At 40.3% G+C, this 27998-nt stretch overlaps 1 protein-coding gene across 1 annotated transcript; it reads left to right on the plus strand.

Moving 5' to 3' along the window:
- The first annotated feature begins 145 nt into the window (after positions 1-145).
- ASAH1 (N-acylsphingosine amidohydrolase 1) lies at positions 146-27974 on the plus strand. The gene is made up of 14 exons (XM_073341910.1): positions 146-330; positions 11199-11245; positions 11449-11539; positions 12789-12875; positions 14608-14686; positions 15815-15889; positions 17244-17289; positions 19467-19611; positions 21203-21257; positions 21492-21573; positions 22261-22392; positions 22729-22852; positions 23650-23706; positions 24867-27974. Exons 1-14 carry the CDS (start codon positions 259-261, stop codon positions 24954-24956), a joined length of 1182 nt encoding a protein of 393 aa, XP_073198011.1. The 5' UTR covers positions 146-258; the 3' UTR covers positions 24957-27974.
- Positions 27975-27998: the final 24 nt, after the last annotated feature.

Genomic DNA, 27998 nt, shown 5'->3' on the forward strand with positions numbered 1-27998 from the left:
GCCCAGCGCCCGCACTCGGACTCCTGCACTGCCCCTTGTTTGCTTCTCGCTGGGTGCCAGCAGACCATCCCTCGCTTTCTCTCCCCCCTCCACCGTGAGTGGTACCTTCCTGGGGATGATGAGTCACGTGGCGCGCCACACACTGGGCGTGGGTGGTGTGGTCTCAGAGCCGAGTCACATGATGCCGCTTTTCTCCTGGTTCCTGCGCGTGCCGGCTCAGTCAGTGTGCGGTGGCTGTGCGCGGGGCCCAGCGGGAGGATGAGTATCTCGCGCTGGTCGCTGCTGGCGGTCACTGCCGCCGCGGCGCTCGCGGCGCTGGCCGAGGACCCGGTGAGCGGGGCATGCTGGGCTGCTGCGTGGGGCAGGCTGCAGGGCTACTCCCCGCGGGTGACAGCTGGAGGTGCGGGGCTTCGCCCTTCTCCGAGCCTCACCCGCAGCGCCTTGCTGGGAAGCACCGGGGGGAACTGCAGCTGCGCCGGGCTGGGCGAGGGCTGCCCCTGCTTGCGGGACGGAGCGCGGCCCTCAGCGGCCCGGGCACTCTCTGGGGTTGTGCCCCCTTGCAGCGCTCTCCTCTCAGGCAGAGGCGGCCCTCGCCTGATTCGGCCTCTGGGTCCCCGGGGGAGGACGCGGAGCCTTGTCGGTACTAGTTATGTGCATGGGCCGCACCTCGCTCTTCAAGGCACCGCCCTAGGCTGAGAGAGAAGTGGGCTGCCGCGCCTGGGTTAATAGCAAGTAGGTGGGGGCTTAGGATCCTGGGAGTCAAGCTGGTTTCAGTTGTTCTTGTAATTGGTATCGGTCTAAACTTTCAGAGTGGGGTTCCCGAAATTAGGCACTGCAGCCTGACCTTCCAGCATGGCAGAGGTGCAGTGCTCCTGACTGCTTCTCTTAGTATCTTATCCTCTGTCTTCAGGGGAGGCTGGGGGTGTGTAGCTGTTCTGAAAGTTAGGCCACTGATCTAGGTACTGAATTCCAGGTGGCCAAACTCATAAACGGTAGCCCCTGTTAATGATGTAGGAGCTTGGTGTATTGCTGTGCAGAAAGTGGTACTGTATAGTCTACAGTAAGAGCAAATCCTTTTCAGCCTGTTTTATGTGCTGCTGAAGTTATGGGTTCTCCTCTTCTTAACTATTTGCCCCAAACCACTCTTTGTATGGGTTATTTGTAATGTATAGCTTTATTCGGTAAAGCAGGAGATGGTTGGGGCTGTTTACATTGTTTAGTGATGCCCTGAACTAGTTAACCAGTGGTCGTGTTGTTTAAGCAGGGTGATTTAAATGTGCAGAACGTTATTGGGAAAACTTGATTATTCTCTGTAGAAGGTATAGGCAGAAAACTAGTATTCAAATGAGATCTTCTAGGAGTAACCAGAAGTATTTATTATTCCGCTTCATATGACAAAACATACAATTAACATGTTCCCTGGGTTAGGAAATGTACAGACAAGATAATACACAGAAAAACCAGTGGTGGTGGCCTATGGGAGAACATTTGTAAGACCCCACTTTCTCTAAAAACTCCACTGAAGTTAGTGGCCCAGGGAACTTTTCTGAATTGAAGCTTGGATTTTCTTCAGTGGAAAAAGAAAACACTTCAAAGTTTGCGCAATAACCAGAATAGCAGAAATCTATCCAAGCTAGTTAAACTCCTAGCTGATTAAATTTACACAAATTGGCTTTTGAGGTAGCCCGATGCAGCAAGTGAGCTAGAGCTCACAAAAGCTTATGCTCAAATAAATTTGTTAGTCTCTAAGGTGCCATAAGTCCTCCTTTTCTTTTTGCGAATACAGACTAACATGGCTGCTACTCTGAAACCTGTAACTTTCCTACACCTCTGAATTAATCCTCTCAATATCTGTAACTTCATTTCAGTAGTAGATGAAGTGAGCTGCGTGTATACATTGAGATGAAAAAATGTTTAAATATTTGGATTACAGTAATTTCTAGAGACCTCATTCAGAATTGGGACCTCATTGGGCTGGAAGCTGTGCAAACAGTAATAACTTAAATGCCTGTCAATATAATGACAAGTTTCAGAGTAGCAGCTGTGTTAGTCTGTATCCGCAAAAAGAACAGGAGTACTTGTGGCACCTTAGAGGCTAACAAATTAGAGCCTAAGCTTTCATGGGCTACACCATCATAGAACCTAATCACATAAGCCGTGCCTTAAGGGTTCGTTCACCTGCACATCTACCAATGTGATATGCCATCATGTGCCAGCAATGCCCCTCTGCCATGTACACTGGCCAAACCAGACAGTCTCTGTGCAAAAGAATAAATGGATGCAAATCTGACATTAGGAATCATAACATTCAAAAACTGGTAGGACAGCACTTCAACCTCTCTGGCCACTCAGTAAAAGATTTAAGGTTGGCAATTTTGCAACAGAAAAGCTTCAAAAACAGACTCCAAAGAGAAACTGCTGATCTTGAATAAATATACAAACTAGATGCCATTAACTTGGGTTTGAATAGAGACAGAGTGGCTGGGTCATTACACATACTGAATTTCCCTAAGTTAAGTATCCTCACACCTTCTTGTCAACTGTCTAGATGAGCCATCTTTATTATCACAACAAAAGTTTTTTTTCCTCCTGCTAATAGCAGCTCATCTTAACTAATTAGCCTCTGTTTGTATAGTAACTTCCAACTTATCTGTATGAAAAAATATATATATTTTCCTCTTACTATATGTTCCATTCTATGCATCTGATGAAGTGGGCTGTAGCCCATGAAAGCTTATGCTCTAATAAATTTGTTAGTCTCTAAGGTGCCACAAGTACTCCTGTTCTTTCTGCCAATATAGTTAAGTTTTGTTTTAAGAAGAGTCCTCTGACTTTCTTCTCCCTAGTCCACAGCAACTTACAACAGAACAATTGCTTCCTTTTATGACTTTCTGTGGTCTAGGTAACAGTTTTCTTGTTTCATAAGAAAGGAGTCCAGGAGAGCTGGCTGTATTTTAAAGAAACCATCTCGATGTGTAGAAAGAATAGTAAATATGGCAGGCGACCAGCTTGGCTTAACAGTGAAATCCTTGCTGATCTTAAATACAAAAAAGAAGCTTACGGGAAGTGGAAGATTGGACAAATGACCAGGGAGAAGTATAAAAATATTGCTCAGGCATGCAGGAGTGAAATCTGGAAGGCCAAATCACACCTGGAGGTGCAGCTAGAAAGAGATGTTAAGAGTAACAAGAAGGGTTTCTTCAGGTATGTTAGCAACAAGAAGAATGAGGGAGGCAACCTAGTGACAGAGGATGTGGAAAAAGCTAATGTACTCAATGCTTTTTTTGCCTGTCTTCACAAAGAAGGTCAGCTCCCAGATTACTGCACTGGGCAGCACAGTGTGGGGAGGAGGCTGTAACGATGCTGGTTCTTGCAGGACCCAACTGAGTGTGCCAATTGAGGACCAATTGCTTAAAGCAGGGCAGTTACAGCCCAAGGCTGGAGTTCTATGCACACCAAGGCAAACCAAAGCAGCTAAACAGAGAAGACTTCGGTTTTACCCCACTGGCTAACCACAAATCACACAAGCAATTCCCTTAGACACTCCAGTTTCCCAGTATTACCACCAGTGCCACTCATTATGGGACAGATGGGTATGAAAACCTTTTTTCTTTTACTGGGGTATTGGTTCTCAATCCTAAAGGACCAAGCCCCAGACCCAGGTCAATATACAAATCAGATCTTACCCACAAATCACGCTGTTGCCAATCCTTTAGAATCTAAAATCTAAAGGTTCATTCATAAAGGAAAAAAATATAGATGAGAGCTAGAATTGGTTAAATGGAATCAATTACATACAGTAATGGCAAAGTTCTTGGTTCAGGCTTGCAGCAGTGATAAAATAAACTGCAGGTTCAAATAAAGTCTCTGGAGTACATCCACAGCTGGGATGGCTTTCAGTCCTTGGTTCAAAGCTCCAGTGTAGCAAAGCTCCTCCAGAGGTATGAAGCAGGATTGAAGACAAGATGGAGGAGCTGCAGCAGTTTTTTATATTCTCTTGCCATGTGGTCTGTCTTTCTTTGTTCCAAAGACAAGTTGTCCATCACATGGCATGGAAAAACCTCAGAGTTCTGTCCATAGGCATGTCCCTGCATACCTTGCTGAGTCACAAGGCATGTTTGCCTTCTCTCAGTGGGTCACTTGTATAGCTGATGGTCCTTAATGGGCCATCAAGCAGGCTAGGCAGAGCTGACACCAACTTGTCTGGGGTGTCATGCAGAAGCATAGCACAAGTTTGAAATACAGACAGTATAGAGCCAATACTTAACTTTAAATACAAAAATGATACATGCATACAGATTGCATAATCATAATCAGAAAACCGTAACCTTGTCTTAGACACCTTATTTGACCCCTGTTATACAATTTTGGTGCTACTACAGGACCTTGGTTGCAACAATGTTCTGTACAGTCCCAGTTCAAGTCAGTCACAGAGGCGACCAGCCATCTGTGGAGAGTGTGGTTCAGGACTATTTAGAAAAGCTGGATGAACACAAGTCCATGAGGCTGGATGCGCTGCATCTGAGAGTGCTAAAGGAGTTGGCAGATGTGATTGCAGAGCCATTGGCTGTTATCTTGGAAAACTCATGGTGATCGGGGGAGGTCCTGGAAGACTGGAAAAAAGCTAATGTAGTGCCCATCTTTAAAAAAGGGAAGGAGGAGGATCTGAGGAACTACAGGCCAGTCAGCCTCATCTCAGTCCCTGGAAAAATCATGGAGCAGGTCCTCAGGGAATCAATTCTGAAGCACTTAGAGGAGAGGAAAGTGATCAGGAACAGTCAGCATGGATTCACCAAGGTCAAGTCATGCCTGACTAATCTAATTGCCTTCTATGACGAGATAACTGGCTCTGTGGATGAGGGGAAAGCAGTGGACATGTTATTCCTTGACTTTAGCAAAGCTTTTGATACGGTCTCCCACAGTATTCTTGCCAGCAAGTTAAAGTAATATGGGCTGGATGAATGGACTATAAGGTGGATAGAAAGCTGGCTATATCATCGGGCTCAACAGGTAGTGATCAATGGCTCAATGTCTAGTTGGCAGCCGGTATCAAGAGGAGTGCCCCAAGGGTCCGTCCTGGGGCCAGTTTTGTTCAATATCTTCATTAATGATCTGGAGGATGGCGTGGACTGCACCCTCAGCAAGCTTGCAGATGACACTAAACTGGAAGGAGTGGTAGATACGCTGGAGGGTAGGGATAGGATACAGAGGGACCTAGACAAATTGGAGGTTTGGACCCAAAGAAATCTGATGAGGTTCAACAAGGACAAGTGCAGGGTCCCATGCACTGCTACAGACTAGGGACTGAATGGCTAGGCAGCAGTTCTGGAGAGAAGGACCTGGGGTTACAGTGGACGAGAAGCTGGATATAAGTCAAGAGTGTGCCCTTGTTGCCAAGGCGGCTAACAGCATTTTGGGCTGTATAAGTAGGGGCATTGCCAGAAGATCAAGGGACGAGATCGTTCCCCTCTATTTGACATTGGTGAGGCCTCATCTCGAGTACTGTGTCCAGTTTTGGGCCCCACACTACAAGAAGGATGTGGAAAAATTGGAAAGCGTCCAGCGGAGGGCAACAAAAATGATTAGGGGACTGGAACACATGACTTATGAGGAGAGGCTGAGGGAACTGGGGATGTTTAGTCTATGGAAGAGAAGAATGAGGGGGGATTTGATAGCTGCTTTCAACTACCTGAAAGGGGGTTCCAAAGAGGATGGCTCTAGACTGTTCTCAATGGTAGCAGATGACAGAACAAGGAATAGTGGTCTCAAGTTGCATTGGGGGAGGTTTAGGTTGGATATTAAGAAAAAACTTTTTCACTAAAAGGGTGGTGAAGCACTGGAATGGGTTACCTAGGGAGGTGGTGGAATCTTCTTCCTTAGAGGTTTTTAAGGTCAGGCTTGACAAAGCCCTGGCTGGGATGATTTAACTGGGAATTGGTCCTGCTTTGAGCAGGGGGTTGGACTAGATGACCTTCTGGGGTCCCTTCCAACCCTGAGATTCTATGATTCTAAGTGATCATACCTTTTAAAATATGAAATGTGGCCTTCACCAGTACAACAAATATTTGTAATATGTTTATAATGAAAGTACTGCAAAGGTAATTGAAGGGAGGCAAAGGGGATCTAAAAATCCAGCCAGATTCTTAGATCCTGATCTTGTAGTTGACTGCACCCAGGTGTATCCTTGGGGCTCCATGTTCACATGGAGCATACTACTGTAGTGGTTTAGAGGCACTAGTGTGAAAAAGTGTTGGGGTAGGCTATTTAGAGGTGTGATGGGAGAGTTGGTGGTGAAGTGGATGACTATATAACTTTTAATTTGTGTGATTCAGTTTCTTAAAGAACTTCAGGTTTCTTTTGATTTGATGCAGATGTATTAGGTTAAAGTATACTTCATACCACTGGCTATCAAGCTGGTTTCTCTTGTCACTTTGTCACTAGTATTAAATATCCTAATGCTTTCAGTTACAGCTGTGTAACCCCATTGTATTGAGAATTGCACAGATTGTAACTGAATGCTTTCAGTGGGTTGTACACATGTAACTGAGGGCAAAACTTGTCTTGCCATTTCAATTTAGATAGAACTAAAAGCAGAAGAAAATTGGGCTCACTTGCCGTATCTGCATTGTCTGCAATTCTGTTAAGTTGTGTATTACTTGTTACTATTATTCTGAAGGATGAAAAACATCAGTAGGATTATTACAGCATGGCAGAATACTGCCCTGTAATGGGAGAGGTAAAGAAACTGTTTTATGGAACATAGAATTCTAAGCTGTCTTCAGTTACAAAAAAATGCTGAATATCAATTAGTCTGATAGCTTTAATGTGATATCTTTAATCTATAAAATACTATTCAAAGTTATAGTTGTGCAAAGGGAGATTATTAGGAATAATAGGGTTAGGTAAGGGAAATCTTAGACTGAGTAGTGAGGAAAATTTCCAGAAATTCTGGAGTACAGAATATTCTTCCAAGGCAATGATGAAATCCCTGTTGCTTGGAATGCTCAGAATGGACAATTTAAATGTCCAGATGAACTTTATAAATGTAAATAGGCTGGGCTTGAAAAGTTTACCCAACTGTTACTAATCTGGGCACTAATGCTACTCTACAGTGACAAATTTGTGGCACCATGTTTCCTGCAGTTTACAACAGCTATATTCTGTATTTAAATGTAACTGTCAATTTTCTATTTAATAGACTTTTTTGGACTCCCTTTCTTTGTAACTTGGCTTCACTCACTTTGATCATGGTGTATCTTTTCTATGTGGTCTTCAGCCATCTTACCTCTTTCCCTGCATTGCATTACCTTTCTCCTCCATTATATATTTTTCCTTCTGCTTCTCCTCCACAATCTATTGTATTTCTCTTTCGTAACTTATGCTGCCACGCACCCTCACATACTTTCATGTACACACGAAATTTAGAAAAACTTTACTCGACATTTAACAATCAAAACCTGGTAGCAAAAAGTTGGTAAGATAGATGCAGCCTGTCTGGGCCAATGTCCAAGCAAGAAGCTATCCTATCTTCAACCAAAATTCCCTAGCTATTGAGAAAGAGGAAAGTATAGGAATTTTTAACAAGATGCCGCTTCAGGCCCCTGCTTCCAGGCTCCACTTTTTGTAGCAGCCTCTGATTAAGTGTCTGACATACCTGAAGCCCACTTTCATGGCTTCTGAAAGTGAAGAGAAGATCTGTCTACTAAGAGCAGCCTGACTGTTGAGAGGAGAGGGTGTCTCCCCTCTATCCTTCCTCCAGCTTCATGATAGTTGTAAAGGAAGGGGTCTCCCTTACCACAGTAATAGCTCCAGACCTGCTCCTAATTTCATTCTGTTGCTGGGAAATGTGTCAATTTCACTGCTGCTCCAGAGAAGCTTCTGAACAGCAGCAGTGAAACTAATCAGTCTTGTCAATTTCATGCTTTTTGCTTAGGAAAGCTATGAATAGTAGATGCTCTAGAACTGTCTGAAGATCTGGAAACAGCAGTGTGTGTTGGTTCATGAATGGAAGGCTATGTTTGTAACCCTCCACCTAGAAACTTGTCTGTTTTCTTGAACTTTAAAAATAAGTTAAGGGTGGTGTTTTAACTAACTGTGACATAATACACACTGACTATAACTGAAAGACTAGAGAAAAGTCACTTCTGGACATAAAAGGACAGTTTCATCCACCCACCCCACACCCCCTTTGACTATGTGGGTTATTTTACACAAATAAAGAAAGGGGAAGCCTTGCAAAAGTGATTATAGAACAGCCAAAATTAGCTGGGGGATATAGCAGCATATGTAGGACTAGAAACACCAAACTTAAAAAAAGGTTGGATTTCAAGCTAATGTCCTATTATGTTCAATTTGCTAGAGGCAATAATATTTCCTCAATTAATATAGACTGCTTAGGTTACCATATTGAGCTTCTTATCAAGAAAAGGATTCTAGAGTATCCAGCTATCACTTAAAAAAAGAGACAAACTTCCAAACTGAAATTTGTCATTTTCCCTTAACAGTAGATAACTAATAAGCAGTTGGGTGCATTGCCTGGAAGTCTTCAAACTTATACTGTTTACCTAGTTTTGTGTTATAATTTTGTTGTGAAGGGATAATGTTTTTAAACAATGGTGGCAACAAAACCATTTATCATTTTGAGATACTTGAATATTTGTCTGTTTAGCAATGTTTTTCAGCCAGGTATCTATTTTTGAAGTGGCACTGTACTAACTGCCTGACCTAGTCCTAATTTTGCTTTATCTGTTAAACAGTTTCATGTGATGGAATATTTCCTTTTTGAGTATTGTGAAATGTAAAAGTTTCACAAGATACAGTTTTGCTGTTCAGAATTCCGACTCCTTACAGCCTTCTCAGTCACCTGATGTCTCCAGCTAGCTTCCTTATTTCAGATTCCTTAATTTGGTAGTTGCCTCTAAGTTTGAAATTTTTTTACATTTGTCTTAATTAGGAAGAGGATATTATAACTGTGCAACATTGTGTTCATGCCCATGAATCTGCTTACTTCTTATAGTCATGTCTAGCATGAGCTGTGATTCCCTTCATAAAGTTTCTTACCAATCACCCAAAACAGCAAGAATACAAATGTATTACATTTATTCAGCGCTCTGCTGATGACTGTTCTTAGCTGTGACTAGCACAACAGGGTAAGAGTAAGAAGCAGCTGCCAAAGGGTAACCTCTGATGGGTATAAACTCTCTTCGCTAGATTAATTTGTTACAGATCAAAAATCCTCTCACCAATTATATTGCACAAGTATGAATTAACTTTAACGCTTTTAAATGTCCTGTCTTCCTCTGTGATTGATACCATGGAATAACTTGTAAGATGGAAGGTATCTTGCACAATGTCACAGGCTATTTGAATTTATGAATCTAGGGAATTTAAGATGAGTTGCCCAAGGACAACTTGCATCTCCATCCAGATTATTGAACACTGATATGTTGGCTGTCAGTTGTTTAGTCTGAATGAGTTGTATGCCCATTTGTCAAGGACAAACTTAATCTTTCTTACTGGTGCAACCAAACTGCAAATAATTGACCTTCTGCCTGTTTACTTGTAAATGGCATTTGTGCCCATAAAACACTTCAGGGTGCACTTATGTTGTTAGCAGTGTGCCCTTGTTCGGTAGGGCAATGTGGGGTGTACTTGGGTGAACAAAACTCAGAAGCAGGCTGGTAATTTTTTTCCATTACTTCTGTTAGCTGGCTACGCTTACAAGTCAAATGAGGTGAGTTGCCAGAGTGAAATAGCTGGTGCATCACAGGATTGGAAGCAGGAAGACTTGGGTTCTGACCCTGATGCTGACTCCTAGACTTCCCTATACTACAAAAAGAATACTCATTGGGTGCAGCTGATATGCTTGGGATTATGCTTGCAGTTAATCAGTTTCTATATTGGTGCTGAATGTAAAATTAATTAAATGGTGCCAAATGTTACCTTGTATTTAAGTCATATTCAGCACCAGTTTAGCTGCTCACATCAGCAGTCGGTAATGTCTGTACCATATAGCAAGCTGTGATGACTTTAGGCAAACCACTTAATTTGTATGTGCCTTTGCCACCCATCTGTAAGACAAGGATACTGTCTAACATGCCTGTCTTGCACGTGTGTTGTGATTTACTTAACGCTTCTGAATTATTCTGACCTATGAACAGAATGCTCTGTAAATGCTAAGTGCTATCACTGGCACCTCTGATCACAGTAGAATAATCAGTTAATATATAGGATTAAATGCAAGCCATTAGCTTGTCCACTAAGCAATAAATAATAATTTCACTTGTTCAGCTTGGACTACCAAAATACAGGATTTTTTCCCAGCCTGTTGTGATTGCTCAGCTAACCAACAGGTTATATTATCCTTTATGATAAAAGTATGAATGATTCCCGGTCATCCCAAAGTACCCCCTTGTGTCTGAGCACCTTAAGGCCAGGGTTACTGTCCCACTTCCTCTGTCAGGCCCTCTAAGGACTCCTCAGCAGGCTCTCTTGCTTCAACACCCCTCCTTGGGGCCCATTTATTACAAAAACATCATGCAAATCAAAAACAAAAGTCCCAAAGCATAGTCCATCTATATCACCACCAGTGCATCTAATCCATTGACATAGCACATACCACACTCCCAGTACCTCTTTGGTCCTCTCCTAGCCTTCTGCCGAACAGCCACCTAACCATTTCACCTGGAGTACAACCCCACTATTCCCAGCAGGGACCCCTCTCTGCTGGGAGTTCATCCATGTCAGGGGAACATACCTCACTCCTGTTAACCTTTTTCCAGCTCTCCAGCATGTAGCTCATTGGGTAAACCCCTCGTTGCACCCTTGCCTTTAGTCTTCTGTGGTCTTTGGTTTCAGCTCTCCAGCTTGGAAGTCAGTAGGTAACTTCCTCTCTAGCTTGGGGCAGTCAGCCAGTAAACATCTCTGTAGCTTCCCCCCCCCCCCCCCCCAAAACTGCCCTCCTTCTGTGCTTCTCCCTGATCCTTTATAGCTGCATGTGCTTCCTAGTCCCCCTAATTGGTCAAACTGGAAGCACCTGTACTGACACAGAGGCACTGGACATGCTTCATTTAAAAGGACCAAAAACCTAAGACTACTTGGCATATTAAAAACAAAAGTCAGATAACCAAGAAATTGGTTTAAAAAAAAAAAACACCTTGCATTCTTAAACAGTATTGTTTCTCTCTCTCTCTCTCTAGTTTGGAGAAGACTGCAGAAGTAAAACATATCCTCCTACAGGACCAACGTGAGTAACTCCAATTACTACTACACTTTCTACCACATTACAGGAAAACAGTGAATTGGGAAGAAAAAAAGCAGTTTAAACTTTTGGCTTGCTTACATAACAGAATCAAATGAAAACATCTCTTCCATAGTTTTGGCCTTGTACTTGGTATAGCACAAATGTATAAACCTGTATAAATATGAACTTTGGTACTCATTTTTCAGATTTAAAGGGACGGTTCCTATATACATCATAAATCTTGATTTACCACCCAGCAGAAGATGGGATAAGTTGATGAGTGACAAAAAAATGGAGGTATGAAATAAAGCTTTTGCTCTTAAGTTTAGCTTTAATAACTTGTATACAACTTTTTCATGGAGTGGGAAGAATTTATCTTTGAAATATTTAATGATTAACGTTTCTAATTCCAGTCTTCTGTACTTAAACTGATCTGACTTAAGGTCTTGACCAGAAAAAAAATAAAATGGCTAAGTAAACACTTTCTTCCTACAAAATGTAGGTTGTCAAACTAGATCTGACTTAATAGAAGGTAAGTTAACTAGTAATTAGAACACTTTGAAGAGTGGTGTTTCCCGAGGTGGACTTAAGTTTTTTCCTCTTCAAATCTAAACACGTTTATTACGGGGGAATTGTGCCAGAGTGACAGCCTTCTGGGGGCTGAAGTATTCTATCCACAAACGCAGGATACAGTGGCAGTAGTCTTAACTTTCCCACACGATCCAGTCAGTATGCCTCCTTCCTAATATGGAGAAACTGACTCTGGTGCTGAATGGGTAGTACATTCCTCATCACCATACTGTTTTTGGCCTTCCTAACACTGTATGTAAATTAAGGCACCAACTGTGGTGGAGTTTTTTGTGGAGTGGAAAGAGGTCACTAAATTTGGTTCATTCAAGCCATCTAATAAGCCATTGGGTAGGAATAACTCTTGAACAATATTAAGGTGTTTGGTTTGAACCTAAAGAGAAAAGGAACTGTGTCAAATTTTCAAGTTTGCTGGTCTCTAAAGTTAGCCTTAAAAATCATATTTAGGCCTCTAATTAGAAGTGGCTTTTTTCCCCAGATGTGTTGGGCATGAGCTTCTTGCATTGACTCCAGTGTCAGCTGGGACTGTTAATCGCCTCTTAAAACTAAGCTAGTTCTGCTTTTGCCCAAATGCAAGTTTAGGAATCTGTTTTTAGCTAGACTGGAAAACACCTGCCTATATTTTAGATCATGTACCCCCTCTTGAACCATGTAAACCAAATCAGTGGATTTGCACCATTTACAACAGGGCTGCATTTGTTATGTGCTCTCAAGTGGAGAAAATTTGAAGCTTTTCCAGTGTATATACTCGAAGTTTCTTAGAGTAGGGCCCTTATCGTCTTGTGTGAATAAGATAGTGAGTAAGGGTTCAAGAATTGGGCTCTTAAATGGCTGCAGAGACTGGCAATGTTTGTCTCATCACTAGCATCAGATTATCATTTTCCTATCATTTCCTATATTAAAATGCAAAAGTATCACAATCTTGAACTCTATTAACTTAAAATTTTTGCCTTTCTAGTTGAAGACTGTAATTCAGAGTATTAAAAATATAGCAAATGCATTCGTCCCTAGTGGCAAAGCGGTTGAAATAGTGGATACTAAGTTGGTAAGTATCTTCAGTGTCTAATTTTTTTTAATCCTCCAACTGCATGCCCTAGCCTCCAGAATGCAGTCCTAGAATCCATAGAAATGTAGGGCGGGAAGGGACCTTGAGAGGTCATCAGGTCCAGCCCCCTGCACAGAAACAGGATCAAATACACCTAGACCATCCCTGACTGGTGTTTGTCCAACCTGTTAAAAACCTGGATGGGGATTCCACAACCTCCCTTGGAAGCCTATTCCAGAGATTAACTATCCTTATGGTTACAAAGTTTTTCCCTTGCTGTAGGTTAAGCCTGTTACTTATCCAGAGACTGAGACTTCAGATGTGATAGATACTTACTCTTAGTTTAGAAAACTTATTTTCTGGAGTTAAATTCTATTGGAAGACAGATACTAAACTGAGGAAAAAATTATTGCAAGTGTTCTGTTTGGGGGAATTCTTATGAATTCAAGAAAGTTTGAACGTAGTCTATCTAGTAGGAAAATTCATACGCCATTGAAAATGACGGTCTCTTTAACAAAACAGACTTACTGCAATGCTGTTTTTTCTGCTGTGCTGTACTCCTTAGTCATTTTCTTTAGTTCACTGCATGTGACAAGTGTCTGACCACAACAGCACTTATGAATTTACCAAACGGTCTTGATCAGAGTCCATTGTTTTGGACTAACCGCAAAACTGTGGCCCCCTCCCCTTTAACTACTAGCAGATATGTGAAGTATTTGTGAGTAATTCACGAGTGTGGCAAAACTGAATTGAAACAGTACAGTTTTGAGCAGCAGCAGTAATATCTGGAGTTAAAAGTACCATTTTACTATGTGCAGTTTTGCAAAGGGTAAAAGGGACAAAAGCAAGAGAAATTGCAGATGTGGTGTTGATAAATCTGCTGATCTATATTGTAAGACATGTCTGTATACACTGCAATTTCCCTTTTATCCTTTGTAAATTTTTAGACCTCCTCAGCTGCTAAACTGACTGAAATGATTATCTTTAAAACTCTTAATAAAAGTTAGATTCTTTGGGTCAAACCTTCAAGCCTAGTTGATCCAGACTTGGTACAGGACCTGAGCAGGGAGCAAGATGACATGCTCAAGCTAATGTGCTAAAAAGAGCAGAGTGGATGTTGAAACATAGAGTAGCCACCCAAGTATGGATCCGGGCATCAGGCAGGCTTGTAGCTGGTCAGCTAATTCTTTGCCAGGTTATCTTAAGCAGAGCTTGTGTGTGTGTGTCTTCCTGGACTGGGAAGCATTCTTAGTTGCAGTGTAGACATAACATTAGACAACTCTGCTTGCCTCATCCTGAAGGCAGCAGGCGGCCAGGTCTGTCCCTACACAATATACAACAGTCTGATGTCACTCCAATTTGCCTCTGTGGTGGGGAATGGGTAGTGTAGGTAGGGATTCCCCTAATCAGCATTATTGTGAATGATGCCTTGGTCTTGTCTTGGTCTTAACAGTCCGTGGTCTCAAAAATTAACTGGACGTTGTGCCCATCTCCATTGTTTGAGTGTAGAGATTTTAATAAACTAATTTTTATTCTTAAGGTGCTTCCTTGCTTTTCAGTTTTTTCCACAAACCCCTCAAATATTTGCAGATATTCAGTGTCCAGTTTTACAATGTCAGCCTAGAAAGATGTGACTAAGGAGGAGAGAGCCTCTGTTTAGAGACCAAGATATTATTCATCATCAGTTACAATTTAAACAAGTTGTGGGTTTGGTATTTTTTTTGTCCCCCAGGTTCGGCTGATTTCCACCCTTCCCTACCCTTTCAATGAAGAGCTCAAAGGGATTGCAAATGCTTCGGGCATTCCTTTGGGTAATAATTTCAACATTTCAGTTCTATAATGTCTGAATCACTGATTTTTCTTCCTCCCCTTTAAAATTGCAGTGCATTTATCTATCACATTAGCCTACACTACCTAATTATTCAGTATATAATGATAATTTAATGATTTATATGAACACATTATCTGTAGGAATATGACAGCAAATGACACTTGAAAGATTGCAACTTGTAACCCTTGTGTCCAACCATGCCCTCTCTCTGATGGCCTTGTGAGGCAGATCTTCTGCTGAGAGATATGGAGGCTCTCAATCTAGGACTGCTAGAAGTTGCAGCACTGCTTTGTTGAGAGTTCTTTGCATTTCCTTACACCCACTCCCAACATGCCAAGAGGGGGCAGGGGCAGGGGCAGGAGTGCTTGTGGGACTTTTCTCCCCAGAAAGGCTATGTGTAGCTACATGCCATAGTAAAAAGCAGGCCACAGCTACACATGCAAATGAAAGGCATCCCACTTCCAGAGCCATACTGCTAAAAATAGCCTTGTAGACTGGGGAGGTGCTGCTTGGACATGTGGAGAGCCATGTAGGGTACATACCCACAGGGTTCAGATGTGACTTGAATTGCCTAAGCAATGCCTCACCATCTACACTGCTGTTTATACCAGTGCTAGGGGGACATGCAGCGTATGTACTCTACATGCTAATATAAGGTGTGTGTGCAGACTCTCACACTGGATCTCTGGGTACTACATGTTCTCTGCCAGAATCCAGGCAGATCAGGAGAACTGCTGATCTGTGCTTTTTTCCCCCAACAATCCTGGCAGTGTGCAAGCAGCACGAGCAGTGCTATGTTGAAGATCTTGTGTGATGCAAGTTGCTGAACAAGGAAAGCTGTATCTTCAGTGTCAGATTTGGGTGGGCATATAGGTGCAAGAGAATCTAGTCCCCGTGTTAGTTTAGTTAAGATATTGAAGCTCCTTATACCTCTTGAGGCTCTTGCCTTTAAGTGAACTGGCCATTGACTCAAACCCTAAGAGTCAAATTGAAATTCTAGAGAGGTAGTGCTGTAGGATTCTCCTTTCTCCAATAGACTTCTTTTCTAATAGCTACTCTTTTTATTGACAGTCTGGCACTTGGATTGAATGCTCCTTTTTTTTCCTAGGAGAAATTGTTCTGTTTAATATCTTCTATGAAATCTTTACAGTATGCACTTCAATAGTAGCAGAAGACAAATCAGGTAAAGTCTGTTCTTAACCACTTTTATTGTGAATCTTATGGGAGCAATGGCTTTTGTCCTGTGTAAATACTTTTTGGTTGAGCTTTTGATAATAGTCCACTAGGAACTTTGCTATTGCTGGCTTCTGTTCCTTGCTCTGTTGCTGTCCAGCTGGATGAAGTGACTTACTCAAGGTTGCTGTTTCCTGCATCAGTTTCCCCTTCTAGAAAGTAGAGGCGATGATGATATTGAACACTGTAAAGCATGTTGTGATCTAGAGATGAAGAGCACTATGTACAAGTTCGGTACTTTATGTGGAAGGTGCTCAGATACTGTGGTGATGGGCAGCATTTATATAACTCTAAACCAAAATAGTTTTAAGTGGCTGATTCATACCTACTGAATTAAAAAAAAAAAAATCACTCCATCGTTGCAGTGTTCTCAGTTGCTATGTGAGAGAACTGGGTTTCTGGGTTTCTTTTCTTGGTCCATTCTTTCCCCTTCCTAAACTGCACAGACACTAATATGAGTTGTCGCAAAAGGAGTCTTCCATTTTTCAGCCAAATGGGTGATAGTTTTGAGGGTAGGAGTGAATTCAGTGAACAAATGACATGAGTATTTCATTTGCTGCTTTTTCCCCTTCCTGGAAATGAGTTCTGATATTGCATGGTCACTCTTCCCATAAACAGAGTTTTTAGAGCAGGGGAAAAAAAAAACACCTTTACAAACAGAGTAGATCTACTTATTTAAAACAAAACCCTCAAACAGCTGTGGATTGAAGCAGTAAACTGGAACTGCTTTGTATTCATCATTCCAGGGACTCTGAAACACTATTAGCAATCTGTAAACTACTATAACTTTGCCTAGGTTTCAGATTTACTAGGGTAGTTGAAATGCCTTTCCAAGAAGGCACAGCATTTTTAAAGTTACCTGATTATGTATTCATTCAGGTGTTCTATCATGTTAATTTGATAACATTCCATGTTATTTAAAAAACAAGTAATGGAAAAACTGGGAGAATTGTATTTTAATCCCCAAATAATGTTGGGGATTGGAGTCCATTTTGATATAGAAAACAATGGGACAAGTGTCAGAGAAAAAACACTAAGGTTAGGAAACATTAAATTTTAGAAAGGAAAAGCTTTAGAAGCAGACTTGTTCCAAATATCTCTTTGGTCTCCCTAATCATTCTTAATATAGAATGGTATTCTTTAGCATCCATGTTGGTATAGCAAGAACACCCACAACACCATCCAGTTATAAAAATCTATCTGCTATGAGTTCAGCTTGCCTGTTTTTCTTTAGTCAGAGCCTTAACCCCCTAGACATGCCTGTTTTTAAAAATATATTAAAATAACTTCTCTTCTAAATCCAGGAAAGCTGTACCATGCTAGAAATTTAGATTTTGGACTATTTCTGGGGTAAGTACATGTGTGTCTATCTGCCCATTAGAAATCATAGAATGATTCCAAATAAGAGTCCTAAAAGCAACCGAGGCGTGAATGTTACTCTGCTGTTTTTCAGTACAAGCTATTAATTTAACATTTACACATTGTTTGTCACAACTAGTTACTGTTACTAATTAACTCTTCACTGTATATTGCTGGTATAATGAAAAAGACTAGTACAGGGTAAGAGTACAGCTCTTTACCTCAAGTAGTAAAATGACCCTTCTTCCATACTTAGCAGAAATGGCTGTTCCATTTTTAAAAAAAATCATATCTTGTCCTGCTAGCATGGAAGAACCCCATAGATGGCCCAAGTGAATCCCCCCCACCCCCTCACACACACCAGGGAATGGGCATGAATAGTTGCTGGAAACACTTGCACTCTGTGTGCTCCACTCTGTCCCAGCAGGTGGGACTCACTCCAGAGCACAGCATCTGCTGTGGCACAATACACAAAAGAAACCGTGTAAAAGAAAAGTAGTGGATCACCGGGGTCACCAAGCTTTGGCTGTGGTCAATATCTAATTCTTCTAATAGCATCATGTGAACTGAAGAAGCACTTGTACCATGTCATCTGGATTATTCCTGCTGCTTGTTTTATGGTCCTGTGTGTGTATACACACATACCGCACAACAGCACCATCAGTGTGAACTCTGGAATTGAGTTTCCTTAAAAGGATAGCTTGGGTCAGACACACTTCAGCTTTTACATCTCCTAAGATCAGTAGAAATGTTTCCATGGAATAATCTTCTAAATTCTCTTGGAGAGTTTGCATCCCAAATATTGCCACATGGTAGTGCAAGAGTTTGACCAGTTTGTATTTTTCTTAGCTCAGAGATTGTAAACCATAAACAGTATAAATAGTAAACTGAGTACAAAACAAGGGTGAGATCTTACCACTCTTAAAATTCTCTGGTGCTGCTTAATGTGCTTTGTTTTTAAATTTGTATATGTTTAACCTGCCTATCACTGTACTTTCAGGTTGTTTTCAGTTTTTTTGTTAAATAACTATAATCATGTAGTTATGTCCTTAGTATCTGAGGCCTACAGTACACCTTGCTGCTTATAGACAGATGGACTAGAGACTCAACTGTGTAATATTCTGAGCAATGTCTCTAAACAATTCAGTTTAGATTTGGGTAACCGTTATTGTACAGGTCATTGTTTTCTTGACTTCTCTCAGTATTCACAATCTGTTCTGTCCAGAGCTGGAGTCTACTCACTATTATATATCTTCTAATGATTCTGTATCATGTTCCTTTCCACTCTCTGTTTGAATAGAGTGAGCTCCATTGTTTGGCAGTAGTTTTCCTTCCAACTGTCTTTATAGCCAAGAATTTCAGAATTCCATTAACTTATTCACCCATTACATTTCTGAAATGTCAGTTTTATCTAGGTTTTTCTAATACCTCCACAAATTAACCATAACTACTGTCTTCTCCATATTTTTACTAGAACTTCTGCTCTTTTATTCGAGCTTCATTGATCAGTGCTCCTCAGCATCTTTCAAATGTCCCTTGACTAATATCAATAATAACCTCCCCACAAACAACTTCAACTCTGGTTCTTTCAGCTTTCAACAAAGAAAACCTCTATGTCTCTTTAATGAATCCTGATAATATTGCGTCTTTGGTTTCTCAATGTCTGTATAAGATAAGGACCTGGCTGAGACTTTAAACTAAAGATGGACAAAGGGTGATCAAATCTCATGGCGGAGACCACCAAGAGGTATACATCTTTGGGGTGCTTTAAAAGTCTCAGTAGCTCCTGGAATTCCAGGTAATCTCTGCCAAAAGTGGGGTCGTTATGACAGTTGAGATCACTTCATGACCCCTTACTAATAGGGTTAGGGTGGCTTAGTAAGTATTGCGTAGAGGTCCAGTTTGGCACTGAACAATCAGGTGTGGGCCAGTATTGGGTCTTTAAAACCATATATTCACCCATAAACTGCATTTTATAAATTTGATTTACACTTTCTTCATGCATAGATTCGCTAGAAGTAAGGAATTAAAAGTAATGCTAAATGTGGAATTAAGAACACTGTTGTATTGGGTTTATGTGTACATTTAATGCATAGTTAAATGTTGCAGTCTGTATAATAACATGGGTTAGCAGAGTTGTCTTAATAATGCACACTTTCCTTCTGTAGGTGGGACATAAAAAATAGTTCCTGGATTATAACTCAGGAACTGAAGCCCTTAGTGGTGACTCTGGACTTCCAGAGAAACAACAAAACAGTATTTAAGTCTACAAACTTTGCGGGATATGTGGGCATGGTGTCTGGAATCAAACCAGTAAGTGTTCTTTGTTTGCAACACCACAAAACTTTCTGGCTCAGATTTTCCTTTTTTAGAGCAAGATTAACCTTCCTTCTAAGGATCAGTTAGGAACAGGTTTGAAACTTGTTCATTTGTCACCTTCAGAGATTGTCCATCTTTTGTAACTGAGCCCTTTACACAAGTTATAGCATCCAAGTTTACTTATAGTTGAGATGGAAATGTATGCTTCCAAAGAATGGAAAAAGAAGAAAGGATACTTGTTGGAAAATGCCATTGATTTGCACAATTTCATTATAAAAGGAAATTGCCCACATAAAATACTTGAACTTTGAAGCTAGCTTGTATAGCTAAAGGAAAATTTCACACACTCTCAAAATTCAGAATCGTGCGGTCTTGTATCTAACACAGATTTGGCTTTAAAAAAAGAAAAGTTAGATCATAGAATCATAGAAGGTTAGGGTTGGAAGGGACCTCAGGAGGTCATCTAGTCCAACCCCCTGCTTGAAGCAGGACCAATCCCCAATTTTTGCCCCAGATCCCTAAATGGCCCCCTCAAGGATTGAACTCACAACCCTGGGTTTAGCAGGCCAATGCTCAAACCACTGAGCTATCCCTCCCCCAGATGAGCAGCTTTGTGAGCAAGCAAAAAATGAGATCACCCGTGATTCCCAAAAAGACAAAGAGCTGAACTTAGTCAGTGTTCTTAGTGTTATGTGTTCATCTCTCTTCCTGGCAAACGTAGGCATGTATTTTAAATTAACTTGTCTTGATTCTTAGGCAGCTGAGATCTGGGGTTTAATCAAGATTTTAAACACTGACTATAAACATACACCCTGCTTCTCAAACGGGTGGCTTTTCTCTCTGCCTCCTCTTTTCCCTATATTTTACCATCACCTCAGATCTTCTCCAAATGCTCTGTTCCACTCTTCTCTACCATTTTAGCCACAAACACAGTAAAATGAGCTCCAGCAATATAGTGTGAGTTCCACCTTCAGGAGTCTAGGCCTTAGCTGTTGAGTTCCCTTCCCACCCCACTGGAGGAGTGGAGTACACAGGAGGGGTTGGGGAAATTAACCTGGAAGCTCATGCACCTTGGTAGTTTCATGTGCGACTATAATTTATAAGTGTGGTACCAGTGACCATGCCATGGGGCAAGTCTTCAAGCCTGGAACTTTCCTAAGGTCTGGTCTCTTTCTGGGAGACTAATTAGGTGGCTAAAAGGGAGGTCGGATACATTATTGGCAGGTAGCTGATGTGATGCTCCTGTAGTGGTTTGAAGGGAGAATGACCCCAGCATTGGATTAGCACGACAGGAGAATCTTCGTGGCTTGCTACAGTAGGCTACAAACCCCAGAATACAGTTCAGCCTGGTCTTACCCACATCTAGATTAGTGAGGTTCTGCTGCACGTGTCTAATTTTGCAATTCCTTTCTCAATGAGTAGTTCCACTGGTATCTTTTGGGAATATTCACACACAGAGCAGATTACAGGATCAGGCTATATGTCCACCTTAAAGTACAGTGTTACTCACTGCAGTGTCAGTAATTAGTAAAAGTATCTTTCACTTCATTATGAAAGCTAACTCATTTTGTTTACTGTTTCCCAGGGAATTTTCACTCTTACAATGAATGAGCGCTTCAGTCTTGATGGTGGCTACATTGGTGAGTAACTGAGACTTGTTTCTTGAATACATAGCAAAGTTTTCAAAATTTAGGGGCATCTGCTAACTTACACACAAAAAAAAGACTGAAGTCAGTGTCAGATGTACAAGACGGGGAAAAACAGAGAAGCTGAGGCTAGGGATTATACCAGGGATGTAGAAGCTATAAAAGTCAAGGGGAAATAAGATTGTCTCTCTATGAAGAAAAGTTGTTATAACAGGTGATTTCTTTCAGGAATCTTTGAGTGGATTCTTGGGAGGAGAGATGGTATGTGGATGGGTTTCCTCACCAGAACTGTGCTAGAGAACGGTACAAGGTAACGTGTTTTCTGGTCATCTTCCAGTGGGTTTGTTTATCATGGATGTGGATTTATCATGGTTGTGGATATTAACATTTAGAACCCCCCTACTCTTTTTTTAATCTCTTATTAGAAACTTGAAAATTAAACTGATCTCTGCCTATTTTAAAAATGTGTGGTAGATCTTTTTAGAAGCTAGAAAAGGAACCTTTTCCTGGCATGCATGTGTGGGGGTTCCTGACGAGCCCTTGTTTTCTTAAATGAAGCTAAAATTAACAGGACCACTTCCACCTCTCGAGTGGCATATCATGACAGAACCTCTTCAGACACTAACATAAGTTAGGATGTCATGATATTGGGGAAAAAAATGCTTTGTTTCGCTGCAACCCACTAGGTGGGTCATAAAAAAGTTCCCATTTCTGTCTTGACAACCATTAAAAGAAAAAACTATCCAGGAGACGTCTCCCAGAAAACTGTAGGCTTTTTTAATAGAAAATCAAATTGTAAACATGAGCAGCTTGCTATTGGAGAATTTTTACTTCTAGAAACTCAGTATTGTTACTTTATATAGTTCTATTAAAGTTTACTTATTGAATAAGCCTGATATAATGGAAAATACTTTGAGCATCAATGTTTGGGTATTCGTAGGGCTTAAAGCACACGAGTCTTGTTGAACTACATTTTTTTCTCTAATGCATTATTTAGTTATCAAGAAGCAAAGGACCAGCTGGTTAAAACAAGACTACTGGCTCCAGCTTACTTCATACTGGGCGGAAACAAATCTGGAGAGGGCTGTGTGATCACTCGTAGCAGACAAGCTGCCTTGGATGTCTGGGAGTAAGTACACTTAAGAGTAAGACAAATTCCGTTGACATAGGCACACCTATGTCTAATGTATGAGCTCTTTTTTCCTTAAAAAGCTGACTCTGGAATCTTATTGCTTGATTGGATTAAAAGCTTTAAAAACTCTAAAAAGCAGCGTTTTGATATAGTATCTGGCTTATTCAGGAAAAAGTGCTTTTATAATCCTAGGCTATTTCACTAATCTGCTCAGGAATCTCAAATTCTTTAACTAGTGCCGTCAGTGAAATACAGATACAGTTAGCATAGGGGGAAAAGTGTATCTGGAGTATTTAACCAGAAAATGAACACACATTTACATCTCTTTTCAAGCCTTAATGCAAACAAGGGCACATGGTACGTGTTGGAAACAAACTATGATCGTTGGAAGACTCCCCTTGTCTTGGATGACCGTAGAACACCTGCAATGAAGTGCATGAACCAGACAAAGCAAGAGGTAAATATTTTAAAATAACTTAATTTAGTATTTTGAAATTATCTGAACTCAAGCCACCTCATAGTAAGGGTCTGCACTAACCATGGCAGTTCAGGGCATTAGCTTGGTAACAGGAACAACTAAGGCTTTAGAGTAACAGCCGTGTTAGTCTGTATTTGCAAAAAGAAAAGGAGTACTTGTGGCACCTTAGAGACTAACCAATTTATCTGAGCATAAGCTTTCGTGAGCTACAGCTCACGCTCAGATAAATTGGTTAGTCTCTAAGGTGCCACAAGTACTCCTTTTATTTTAACTAAGGCTTTGATGCAAATTTGCCTACATGATGTATGTATAAAGCAGCTCAGCTGGCTGCTGCTAGGTTTAATGGGAGGCTTCTTCCTGGGCTAGCCTGAGGCTCTCACTGCTTTGCATTTTTAAACTCCAATTTCTGAAGTATTTTTTTCTTCAGCAGTGCAAGCAGGTTGGGGTACAACTGATCATATAAAAACACTTCCTAAACTACATATAGGGATTGCTTCATCCATGAGCAAAATACTACAGCTGAGTTTACAGGTGCCAAATGTTACAAAACTGCCCTACCTTCAGCAAAGCCTGGCCTGCCAATCTCTAGTGCCTGCTTATCTTATGTCTGGAGGGTGGTTGGGGAGTTATGTATTTTCAGTCTGCTTTAACTTTATAGCTTAAGTAGTCAGCAAAGATGATAGGTCACTGTTCTCAGCATGATCTTGCTATGTAATTTGTATGTAAACATGAGCTAATATAAACCTAGCTAATTGCAATTTACTCATCTCTTTCAGAACATCTCCCTACCAGCCATCTATGATGTTCTCTCCACAAAGCCTATCTTAAATAAGGTAACTATTTTTTCACATTTCTTGCAGTGGTGATGTATTTCCACAACGTGGGTACATCACTTTAGGCCAGATTCAGTGGAGTTTCACCTACTCATGGCTGACTCTAAATTTGACCCTGGTTGATCTCTGTATATTTTGGTAGACACTTGAAACAAAAAAAATATTCTTGGTCTTGAAAATGTTTCAGTAGATGTCTTAGTGGTTATTTTACATCAGTGAGAATGCGATGATCATACTAGTTTGGTAAGAGGATGTGCAGCAAATCCAACTTCATCAAAAAAGGATGAACATCTAATCGTTTCTAACAGCAGTCAAATTACAAAAGCAAGGAGAAGTACTGACATGAGATTCCTAAGTAAAACTTCCTTCAAAATATGTTGGCGTCAAAGTTCTCTGGCACTTGCAAAATGTATATGAAATCATTTAAACTTGTATCTGTAAATAGTCAGAGGCAAAAACACTTAGTGAATCTGACCTCGTCCAAATCTCATGCTGTTACCTATGAATTTAGAGTTTAAATATCCAAGGGATAAATCTGGTCCACTCTGTTTACAAATTGAGTCATCACACACACCTTATCTTCCTTAGTGCCAGGAGCAAGGAATCGAATGTCAAGGAGCACAGATCAAGGGATGAAAAGTGTTTGATTTATTTTTATAGGGGTGATGTAAATTTTAGGATAATGTCTCCTCTTTTATAAATACACTGATTCAAAAACATTTCAGAGGTTCTGGGCCTTCATTAAGCATAGTACAAAACTGGTTAATTGGCAATCCACATAACTTAGACTTAATTCTTTTAAAACTTTCGGGTTGCAGCTCAAGGTGCTACGTCCCAGCATGCCTAAAGTTTTTCTTTTAGCATAGAATGGACACTTGTCGGTTCTTCAATGGGATTAGGATTAAATCTAGTTATAACTAATCATAGTGGCTAGACTATAGGCTTTTTACCTCTGTGGATGGCAAGAACATAATAATTTTTGCTCTTACAGCATACACCTAATGTTTTACTAAAAACAAACCTCATAATATATACAGCTAGAAATATTAGAAGCTAAAAGAGCCAAATAGTTCTCATCCTCTCTGTTCCTCAGGGACTATCTGAAATAGGTAAAATGTGAATCACAGGAGGGATAAAATGAGTTTCCTTTCTCTTGCTAGCTGACTGTGTGCACAACACTGATGGAGGTTTCGGAAGGCCGTTCAGAAAGTTATCTGCGGGAGTGCATAGGTTCCTGTAGTCCATGGTGATCCTTCACCCATCTGGGATGAGCTCTGCCTGTTGGAATTGGATACCCTTCAATAAAAATAACTGTACCTCTGGAAAGGGGATCTTCAGCCTACAGATTTTTCATCAGAAGTTTGATAGCTATCTGCAGATAGCTAAGAATAGATCCAATGTAGGACAGGTCATCCATCTGCTTCCTTAATTATTGACTGTTCAGACAACTAGTGTTCTTTTGTTTCTACTTCCAAGTATCTTTGCTGTAAGTGTAATACAACAATCACCTATTAGTCCCTTCTAATTTGTTACCACAATTGTTCACTATCTGAAAATTCCTTTTTTAGAGTATATGCTTTTAAACTACAAAATTGCATTAGCATGGCACCCTCTCCCAGTATGAGAAAACTGGGAATGGTGTAAAAGAGGCAGTTGATTAAATGAGTTCTCTTACTCTCTTTTCACAATAACAAAATTAAGAGTTTATATTGTTTGGAAGAATGTTTAATGCAGCTATTCATTATTAAGGATGTATTTCTAAAATGTCTGTGTGTAAAATGACCTATCCATAAAGTAGCTCCTATTAGAATAAACAAGCTGTTGGGGAATGTCTTGTGTTAGATCTGGGACAGAAGTAGACTTTGGTGTTTGGGAGATTTTTACCCACGTTATTTCCTTGGCATGACATTTGCACTCTAACAAAAATAACATTTCAAAACATTAATATTCCTCAATTTTCCTAGAGAATATCTATCTATTTTGACATCCAAAGTGCCTATGTATGAGTCACTGGTGCACAAGACACCTGTGTACTCAGGTGTAATATAACAGTGTGTCATTTGCAATGAAAATAGGACATTGCAAACAACTTACATCAAGTAGAGAAAATATCCTGTGAGGAACATAAACACCAATTATTAAATAGCAGATAAAACCATAATGTAAAGCTGTACAGAGAGTGTACTACAAAAGTAGTATTTGAAAAACCAGTAATGTTGGTTCTATTTCTCAGTTGTTAAGGACAAAGGAACTATAGAAACCAGAACTAGTAAATTGGGACAATACTCAAACTGTAGGGAGAAGTTGAAGATGCTTACTAGAGCTGAGTGAATGGGTTTGGTTTTTCCAGTTCCTGGGCAGAACTGAAAAATCCCCAAAAAACACTGTTTCAAAGTGAAACTTTTTTTGTTGTTGTTGGTTCTCTGCTTGTTTTGGGTGGGTTTTTCTTTTTTGTTTCAGAATGGTTTTAGGTGTTTCACCCTCTAAGTAAATAGCTACTTCTGAACAAAACACAATTTTGAAATGAAACGCCAAAATATTAGCCAAAGCTTAAACAGTTTCAACTTAAAAAAAACTGAAGTAGTGTACACACTAACTTGCGCTCTAGATACTTGGGTCACATTGGAGGCTTTTCCCTCACCCACCTGATACTATCTTAGAAGTTTCAGAGAACCACGGTCTCACATAGAAATAGAAGTTTTGAACATTGATTTTAATTTTGGGGGGGGGGGACTATTGATATTGCAACAGTTAATAAAGATGAAGACCATGTATACCAAACTGTTAAGCGATTACCACTATTATAAACTTTCTGGTTTCTATTCTCAAACTATAAAACAAATTAGGGTTTAACAGTTTATAACAGGATATATTATTAAAATGGTTTAGGGGACTACTCAGTAGGTTTTAATTACATCCAAACAGAGGCAACGTTCGCTTAACATATAAAACGCCAACTGTCATTTCAGGGATTTTTCTTTTTAAACAAGTGCCCTGTTTAAACATAAGTGTGAAAGGGAATGTGTATACAAATGTGGGAAAGACTAGACAGTATTCTAATGGTGTGGGAAGACCAATGTTTTGTATTCAATAGCCAAAAATATTCCTAAAAAGTGAGGTTTAAGTTGTAGTCTTCACTCTAGTGCTTAATTTAATTTAAAGCAGACAACAGAACTAAGTGTGATTAAATAGTGAGAATATAGTGATTCTGTAGATGCTAAATTCACACCCCACTATGACTAACTGGCATGGTAGTCAGACAGCTACACGCAACTTATCCTAACTCCATTCCTTTGCAAAGTGCTGTAAAGATGAAAAATAGGTACCTCAACACTGAATGTTCAATAGGTCAAGAGCTTAGTATGCGGAAGCCATAAACCTACATTGCAACAATTATGAAAGTCTCTTTTGATGCATGTGATTATCATGGGCAGATATCACCACCTCCTACACATACGGTTGCAAACTCTTCCCATTAGAACTATTTTCCCACAAACTCAAATTTCTGAAATATCTGCCTTTTGGAGTTTGAACTACTGTTGTGCTTTAAGGAACATTCCTTTGGAAAGGATAGACTAAGTGTCTCCAGCAATTTTAATGCATTCAGAAAAGAAACTAGTTTTCTATTTTAATAATTTGTTTTTAAAAAACTTGTCAAATGGGAAAAAATTCATCCCAATCAGTTTGCTAAAACTATATAAAAATGACATCTCTTTCCTAGACCACTCTCCCTACACTCCCCCATATGCTCCTAGAGGAGGCTGGAACCTGCCTTAGGGTCTGTCACAGGGACCACTTAAGCAGCCAGCCTATCTTAAAAAAAATCAAGCTTATGCTCAAATAAATTGGTTAGTCTCTAAGGTGCCACAAGTACTCATTTTCTTTTTGCGAATACAGACTAACACGGCTGTTACTCTGACACCTGTGAATTTTAGTAATTTTATTTACTGAGGGTTAAATAAAAAAAAGTGTTAATCTTTCCTTAAACTGCTAAAGGATGTGCCCAAAGTCTATTTAAATGTGTGTGTAAAGATCAGCCAAAACCACTGGTCCAAATCAATCCAGTTTTGCAAATAGTTTCAGTGCCCCCCAAAAATGTATTTTTTGGCAAATTTACTGTGTGCTGAAAAACTTTGCCTGGCTCTAATGCTTAAACCAAGCATCCATAGTTATCCTACATGACTGGCACGGGAAAATTTTACATAACTAAAGTTGATTACTTGCTTTGCAGGATTCCAAGAATAATAAATAAATAATAATAAAACTCAGATGTGTGGAGTATGTGTCATTGA

The sequence above is a fragment of the Lepidochelys kempii genome, chromosome 4 (genome assembly GCF_965140265.1).
Source record: "Lepidochelys kempii isolate rLepKem1 chromosome 4, rLepKem1.hap2, whole genome shotgun sequence".
NCBI lineage: Eukaryota > Metazoa > Chordata > Testudines > Cheloniidae > Lepidochelys > Lepidochelys kempii.

Coding starts and splice junctions, on each gene's coding strand:
- ASAH1 (XM_073341910.1), top strand. CDS start 259: ATGAGTATCTCGCGCTGGTCGCTGCTGGCGGTCACTGCCGCCGCGGCG. Junction 21,258..21,491: donor TCTTGATGGTGGCTACATTG/GTGAGTAACTGA, acceptor GATTTCTTTCAG/GAATCTTTGAGTGGATTCTT. Junction 22,393..22,728: donor GCTGCCTTGGATGTCTGGGA/GTAAGTACACTT, acceptor TCTCTTTTCAAG/CCTTAATGCAAACAAGGGCA.